Raw genomic sequence first — 8,213 nt, 5'->3', positions numbered from 1 at the left:
CTCTCTCTCTCTCTCTCTCTCTCTCTCTCTCTCTCTCTCTCTCTCTCTTTCTGGTCTATTTCGATCCCACTGCTCCTGGAACCTGATCCAGTCTCACCCTAGGGACTGGGACAAAAACAATAACTGAGCTGGTCTGCAGACTAGACTAGGACCTAAGCAGGTCTCCAGACTGGACCAGGACCTGAGCTGGTCTACCGACTTGACCAGGAGCTGAGCTGGTCTCCAGTAGCAGGTCCTCCGGTCCAGCGATGGCGGACCCCCGCCCCGAGGGGCGCGAGCGGTTCGTGGCCAGGGTCTCCAACGTCTACCTCAGCATCCTGGCTCTGTTCTGCTTCAAGCTCTTCATCAAGATCTCCCTGAACCTGCTCACCTACTTCTACATCATCAGGGGCAACCGCGAGGAGGCCGCCCGGATATCAGCCCAATACTACGAGAAGAACTGTTACAGTGAGTATTAGTACTACAATACGCACAGAGTACTACTACAACAGATAGCCAGGACCTCAGCCCAGTACTATGAGAGGAACTGTAACAGTGAGTACTAGTACTACAAAACACATACACTACTACAACACATAGGCCTCCAGGATACCAGCCTATTTACTACGAGAAGAACTGACCACCCTCCAGTGAGTACTCACGTAGTACTTCAATACACACAGATTACTACTACAACACATAGGAGGCCTCCAGTTTATCAGCCCAGTAATATGAGAATAACTGTTCCAGTGAGTTAGTACTACTACACATAGAGTACTACAGTACTGCTCCAATACACACCTAAAGTACTCACATATTACTATTACAATACAAATAGAATACTTCAGTACTGCTACATTACACACAGTGAGTACCCCCTATGACTTATGTCCTCCAGTCTACAATGAGTCCTGGAGTTATTGAGGTATTATTAGACACCTGCTCCGTGAACCAGTGACCTTCAGACCAGCAGACCCTGGGGGGTATTTATAGTCCTGGTACCTCAGCGAGACCAGCAGACTGAGACCCTGGGGGGTATTTATAGTCCTGGTACCCCAGTGAGACCAGCAGACTGAGAACCTGGGGGGTATTTATAGTCCTGGTACCCCAGTGAGACCAGCAGACTGAGAACCTGGGGGGTATTTACAGTCCTGTTACCCCAGTGAGACCAGCAGACTGATAGCCTGGGGGGTATTTATAGTCCTGGTACCCCAGTGAGACCAGCAGACTGAGGACCTGGGGGGTATTTATAGTCCTGGTACCCCAGTGAGACCAGCAGACTGAGGACCTGGGGGGTATTTATAGTCCTGGTACCCCAGTGAGACCAGCAGACTGAGGACCTGGGGGGTATTTATAGTCCTGGTACCCCAGTGAGACCAGCAGACTGAGGACCTGGGGGGTATTTACAGTCCTGGTACCCCAGTGAGACCAGCAGACTGAGGACCTGGGGGGTATTTATAGTCCTGGTACCCCCACCGTACTTCACTCCTCTACCTTGGGGACCCCGATGGTGGTACCCCCAGTAAAGACTCTGGGTTCAGTCTAGTTCACCACCCTAGTCCCAGGTCCAGTCCAAAGGCCTCACAGACCAGATGGTTACCAAGGGAACCCATCTCATTCAGAGGCGGGGACTCAAGGTACATATCATTCATTATACATGGCTAATGCTTCCTAATCCAGGAATCAATCAAGTATAACTTCATGATGAGGACATTGATGATGAGGGTGATGATCAAGATGATGGGGATGGTGATGGTGATGAGGATGATGATAATGATGATGATGATGAGGGTGATGAAGATGATGGTGCCAGTATTATTGAAGTCTTCTTTCTATCAGATACCTGGGACGACCGGTCTCCTCTGCACGATGCAGCCTCTCAGGGTCGCCTTGGGGTCCTAAAGACCCTCCTGTCCCAGGTCAGTACCTCCTGGTCCTAGAGACCCTCCTGTTACAGGTCATACCGCCCTAGTCTGGTTCTCTTCTTCCCACAATGCACCCTGTGTTGTTGTCCTCCAGGGTCACGAGATCGACGCCCTCACCATCCACCAGACGACCCCGCTCCATGAGGCCTGCCTGGGGGGGCACGGAGCATGCGCTAGGGCGCTACTCGACGCTGGCGCTAACGTAAGGCACAACACTGCAATAGGTCACCTAGCATATAAGGCTATAGCTTATGTACCATAAAGACTAATTATGTAGAATGTAATGCTATCCTGTAGCATACAAAGCTGCATTTCATGTGGCATTAAAGCTCAAGGTCACGTAGCATGTAGCACATGCAGCCATCAAGTAGCATGTCAGGCTATAGGTCACGTAGCATGTAGCACATGCAGCCATCTTGTAGCATGTCAGGCTATAGGTCATGTAGCATGTAGCACATGCAGCCATCATGTAGCTTGTCAGGCTATAGGTCACGTAGCATGTAGCACATGCAGCCATCTTGTAGCATGCCAGGATATAGGTCATGTAGCGCATACAGCTGTCATGTAGCATATCAAACTGCTGGTGCTGCCCCCAGGTGAACAGCCGAACTTTGGAGGGGAGCACCCCCCTGTTCTACGCCTGTGCGGTGGGCAGTGTGCCGTGTGCAGAGGTCCTGCTGCAGCGGGGGGCCCGGCCCGGGGGACCCCTGCACCTACCCTCCCCGCTCCACGAGGCCTCCAGCAGAGGTACCGCCCTTGGGGTTGGGGGGGCGGTCTGGTGGCAGGCTGGTGGACTCCCAGACGAAGGGGTTCTTGGTTAAAACACCATGTTTAGGCTTGATGAAATGCTTCTGAACAAACATCTGTTAGGGTCTGCTTCATGATGTCTAAAAGTGAACAGTATCTGATCAGGTCAGAGTTCATCACTAAAAGTGATGGGTTCCAGGTCAGAGTGGAGGTTTTGATTTTCTGATGGGTTCCAGGTGATATTAGATGTTCCTCATGGTTCTATAAGGTTCCTGTGTGTCCCAGGTCATGTTATGCCGCTTTTCCACCGCACATGTAGCTCGACTCGACACGACTCGACACGACACGACTCGACACGGTAGCAGCACGGGTGCTTTTCCACCGCAAATAGTACCTCCTGGACGTGGGCGGGGTCGGCTGCGCGAAAGGGCCGTGACGTATTTGTGTACGCGACGCAAACAACACATACGCAACCCACACATGGACAGAACCCACATAACAACAATGGAGGACATCGATCGCATTACTATTATTAGCTGGCATGTTGAAGAAGTTGGAGAAGTGGAACATGTTGGCTGCGGCGCTGCTATGGATGTTACCAGCATGGTTGCCATGTCGCTCTCGTGACTTCGTCACACTCTCTGGCCAATCAGTCGCCGGCCGTCTGCCGACGTCACCTTTTAGCATCGGCTCAGCTCGCTTGGAACCTAGAACGAGTAGGTACTAGAAAAAGCAGCCACTTCAGGTACCAGATACCATGGTACCGCGGTGGAAACGCAAAAAATGCGAGCTGAGTCGAGTCGTGTCGAGCTGGTACCATGCAGTGGAAAAGCGGCATTAGAGGTTCTAGATAGTTTTAGAAGGTTCCTGTGTGTTCCAGGTGAAGTAAGACGTTTCTCATGGTTCTAGACGGTTCCTGTGTGTCCCAGGTCATGTTAGAGGTTGGTTCTCGAAGGTTCTTGTGTATTCCAGGTCACGCCGGCTGTGTGGAGGTCCTGCTGACCTGGGGGGCTGACGTGGACCAGGTCCTACCCGGCCAGGGAACTGCCCTTTACTCGGCCTGCCTCAGCCAGGAGCTGCTCTGTGTCCAACAGCTCCTCAGAGACGGTGAGTCCGGCTGATAGCTGAGAACACACGACAAGAACCACACAAATCACGCAACAGCAGAACTCTGTGGTCGTCCGTCTCAACAGGACCACAGAAGGATCCATGACGCTAGGAAGGTATGTGTCCTTACATACCTAGCATGAACCTACCAAAGGGTTAGCCTACCTAGCGTGAACCTACCGAGAGTAAGCCTACCTAGCGTTAGCCTACCTAGAGTAAGCATACCTAGAGTTAGCCTACCTAGCGTGAACCTACCGAGTTAGCCTACCTAGCGTTAGCCTACCTAGAGTAAGCATACCTAGAGTTAGCCTACCTAGCGTGAACCTACCGAGAGTTAGCCTACCTAGCGTGAACCTACCGAGAGTTAGCCTACCTAGCGTGAACCTACCGAGAGTTAGCCTACCTAGCGTTAGCCTACCTAGAGTAAGCATACCGAGAGTTGGCCTACCTTGCGTGAACCTACCGAGAGTTAGCCTACCTAGAGTTAGCCTTTCTAGAGTTAGCCTACCTAGCATGAATCTAGCTGTAGCGTACAGGCTTCCCAGCTAGCATGGCTCGCCTTGAGGCTTCCCCTGTCAGGTTGTCTCTTCTGATAACGAGCAGACCGGGATCTGTTTCCCCCAGGTGCTGACGTCCAGAGGGGGAGGGGCCTGGACTCCCCACTCCACGCCGCGGCCCAGACAGGCCACGCCCCCATCACCAGGCTGCTGCTGGAGTTTGACGCCAACGTCCAGGCCCTCAACGCGGAGCACCAGAGAGCGGTGGAGCTGGCGCCCCCTGGAGGCTCCACGGAGACCCTGCTGCTGGCCCACGAGGGTACGGAAGGTTAGGGTACTAACCTACTAGTAAACCCTACTAGGCTAGGGTACTAACCCCACTAGTTAACCTTACTAAATTAGGGTACTAACGGCACTAGTTCACCCAACTAGGTTAGGGTACTAACCGTACTGGTTAACCCCACTAGGTTAGGTTACTAATCCCACTAGTTAACTTCACTAAGTTAGGGTACTAACCGCACTAGTACACGCTACTAGGTTAGGGTACTAACCGTACGGGTTAACCCCACTAGGTAAGGGTACTAACCCCACTAGTTAACACTACTAGGTGAGAGTACGCACCCCATCTATACATTATATACATATGTGTATATGTTGCTATAGAAGGTCTGATCAGATATCATTAAATGTGATCAGTGTCTATATGATTATAAGGTGTCTCTGCCCAACAGCGACCCCTACCACCCTGAGCCGGAAGTGTCGTCAGGTCGTCCGCTGCAGCGTCGGCCACTCCAGGCTCCACCTCCTGCCGCTCCTCCCCCTCCCCGCCCCGCTCACGCGCTACCTACTCCACCGATGACGTTCAGTCCAGTTCAACATGGTCTTCTGTGATATATTATAGGATTACAAACGTGTATATAAATTATGTTTAGCCCTGAACAAAAATGTAATTAATGAATAAATATGATATATGAACTAACAGTATTGGGTATTTAATCACTAATAGCATTAGGGTAGATAGTGTAATCCAAAGAGGATTGTACGGTTCATTGAGAGAATGCTGGTCACGTTGTATTTTCTATAGGGAGGATGATAATTATTTAACCCCAATTTTTTTTAATTCATGAATGGTAGTGATTAAATGGGGTGTGTGTTATCTTAAACTGGACACTTAATATGAGTGAATGAATGATTGCTGTAGAGAGTAGAGGCTCTGCCTTGCTATTGACCACAGGCTGTCGAGTTGGCGCTGCCTTTCTATTGACGTAATACCCGGGCTGACCACAGAGTGTCACTATAGTTGCTGTTTTCCTTGTAGTCTGGATCCCAACGCAGGTTTTTTATTTTTTATTTATTCATTTAATTTTATCAGAAAATGTCTTACACATACACATCCACGTTGTTTTCAAGGATGCATCCCAGGTATTTTACTGATGTTTTTGCACTGACCACAATTTTATTCAAATTTACTTTACATGTATTTTGAGCCAAATAAGGTCTAGAACCCATGCAGGGTCTTGAACCCAACACAAGGTATAGAACACAACACAGGGTCTGGAAAAATGCAGGGCCTAGAACACAACGCAGGGTCTGGAACAACGCAGGGTCTGGGAAAATGCAGGGCCTAGAACACAACGCAGGGTCTGGAACAACGCAGGGTCTAGAACCCAATGCAGGGCCTGGAACACAACGCAGGGGATCTGGAACAACGCAGGTTCTGGAACACAACACAGGGTCTAGAACCCAATGCAGGGTCTGGAACAACGCCGGATCTAGAAGCCAACGTAGGGTCTAGAACCCAACGCAGGGTCTAGAACCCAACGCAGGGTCTAGAACTCGACGCAGGGTCTGGAACAACGCCGGGTGTAGAACCCAACGCAGGGTCTGGAACACAATGTAGGGTCTAGAACACAACGCAGGGTCTGGAACACAATGTAGGGCCTAGAACACAACACAGGGTCTGTCCTCAACGAGATTCCATCTCTTCACCTTCCCCCGGAGAAAACATCTGTAACTCACTCAAGTGATTATTTATTTATTCTAAATTATGTCACGGTATTGTTGGTGATTTATTTATCCTATGCCATCTAATTTTGGGTTATTTACTATGATTGATGTTAAGGTTATTTTTGCCTATTTATTTATTATTAGTAATGTTAAGGTAATTGGAGTAATGCAGGTTGTTTGCTTAATATAATGTTATGTTAAGGCATAAATGTTAGTAATGTTAGGTGATGTATCAATGAAATTTATGTAAAGGCAATGATTAATTAATCTAAGTGATAGAATACTGTTGGGTGATTCACTAATATCAACGTTAGGTGTGATGTTATTTCAGTGTTGTGATGTGAGGTGTGACGTGGTGTTCTGTGTGGTGACTCATTCGTCTCCATGACGACCGACTCTTCCTGAGGAGTGGTTGCTATGGGAGACGCATGCCGTGATGGTGAACGTCCAGGACTTCTCTGCCTAGGATCCGAGACGTGTGACCCGGACGGCGTCGGATGGACCGTCCGTCGGTCTGTCTGACTTGGTGACAGGCTGATGGGGTGTCGGCAACCATGGTAACGAGCCAGAGCATCACGGAGAGAGGTGTGTGCACAAACAGGCCACTGATTGTTCAACACCGCGGTCATCAGGTGCAGCCGACCGATTTTAGCACTAACGATCACTAATACGATAAGCAATGATGAGCTACTCTAATAACTTTATTACACTGGTAGGCCGGCTAGTTATTAATTACAGACTTAATTACACTGGTAAGCCAGCTAGTTATTAATTAAATACTTTATTACACTGGTAGGCCGACTAGCAGGGTTAATAGTTATTAAAGCTATACTTTGTTACATGAGTAGTGCTACATGTAATTAAAACTTTACATTATCACAGTAGTAGGTGATATGCAGCATCCTACTGGACAGTTGGTGAGGGTTTTACTTCACTACCTTAACTTTGTATTTTCCTCTTATTTTCCTACATTACCCTGAGACCACGTGACCTGGGATAGGAGAGTGTTGCATTCTGGGTGTTTGAGGCTCGTCCATCTGTCTTTCTGTCTGTCTGTTTGTTGGTCGGGGGAGGGGATTCCACCCTATTTCGTTTTGTCGTTTTTTTCTATCAATAGATTTATTCATTATTCATTCATTATCACACATATTAACACACCCAGTGTTACACACGCACACATACACACACGCCGGACACACACACAGACACACACACACAGACTCCACCCCATTGAGCACCCTAAACCCCCCCCCCCCCCTCTCTCTCTCTCTCTCTGTGTGAATGAAGGCGCGGTACCGCTCGCCTGCTGACAGACATCCTATCCGACAGCCAGAGAGAGAGACGGGAGAGAGCAGGAGCAGAGATAGAGAGAGAGAGACAGAGAGAGAGAGAGAGAGAGAGCGAGAGAGAGAGAGAGAGAGAGAGAGAGAGAGAGAGAGAGAGAGAGAGAGAGAGAGAGAGAGAGAGAGAAAGAGAGACGGAGAGAGAGAGACAGAGAGAGACAGACAGAGAGAGAGGAGGCAAGAGAAGGAGAGAAGGACTGAGAGGAGGACCTAAAGGAGGACCGCTTCGTGGACTATTGTTCATCCAGAGATCAGACTTAGCGTTGAACCGACAACCTCCGGAGCTTAGAAAGAGACAGGATGGAGGAAGACCAGGACGAGGGGCAGACCCAGAAAGGTAAGAGAGACCGGAACGGGTCTGGGGTGTGGGGGTCTGGGTTGTGGGGCTCTTGGGGGTCTTGGGTCTGGGGTGTGGGGTGTGGGATGAGGGGGTCTGGGGTGTGGGGGTCTGGGGTCTAGGGATTTGGGGGTCTGGGGTCTGAGGATCTAGGGTGTGCAGGTAGCCACGGTTAGCTCTGCACCCCGAATAAGAGCAACAGCTGCAGATGCTAATTCCTTTGTCTACGCCTTTCAGAGGGTCTAAAACCCACAAGATGAGGGTCGAGAAC

The 8,213-nt window shown here is 49.7% G+C and overlaps 2 protein-coding genes across 4 annotated transcripts in view; both read left to right on the top strand.

Moving 5' to 3' along the window:
* Positions 1-54: 54 nt before the first annotated feature.
* asb5a (ankyrin repeat and SOCS box containing 5a) lies at positions 55-5,234 on the top strand. Of its 2 annotated transcripts, none has more exons than XM_060062368.1 (7): positions 55-447; positions 1,819-1,898; positions 1,999-2,106; positions 2,501-2,651; positions 3,624-3,758; positions 4,362-4,574; positions 4,987-5,234. In XM_060062368.1, the coding sequence occupies exons 1-7, from the start codon at positions 249-251 to the stop codon at positions 5,112-5,114; spliced, it is 1,014 nt and encodes a 337-aa protein (XP_059918351.1). In that variant the 5' UTR covers positions 55-248; the 3' UTR covers positions 5,115-5,234. The 2 variants fall into 2 exon arrangements, with proteins under 2 accessions (XP_059918351.1, XP_059918352.1); XM_060062369.1 differs by having other exon boundaries at positions 61-447; positions 4,383-4,574.
* Positions 5,235-7,556: 2,322 nt separating this feature from the next.
* gpm6aa (glycoprotein M6Aa) overlaps positions 7,557-8,213 on the top strand; it is a 9,147-nt gene continuing 8,490 nt past the window's right edge. Inside the window, exon 1 of one of the 2 annotated variants that reach the window (XM_060062366.1) lies at positions 7,557-7,942. In XM_060062366.1, the coding sequence (XP_059918349.1) occupies positions 7,906-7,942 (37 nt within the window). In that variant the 5' untranslated portion in view covers positions 7,557-7,905. The remainder of the gene's footprint in view (positions 7,943-8,213) is intronic. The other variant, XM_060062365.1, reaches the window with a different exon arrangement.

The sequence above is a fragment of the Gadus macrocephalus genome, chromosome 10 (assembly GCF_031168955.1).
Source record: "Gadus macrocephalus chromosome 10, ASM3116895v1".
NCBI lineage: Eukaryota > Metazoa > Chordata > Actinopteri > Gadiformes > Gadidae > Gadus > Gadus macrocephalus.
Note: the sequence above shows the minus strand (reverse complement) of the source record. Positions and strands in the feature narration are given on the sequence as shown.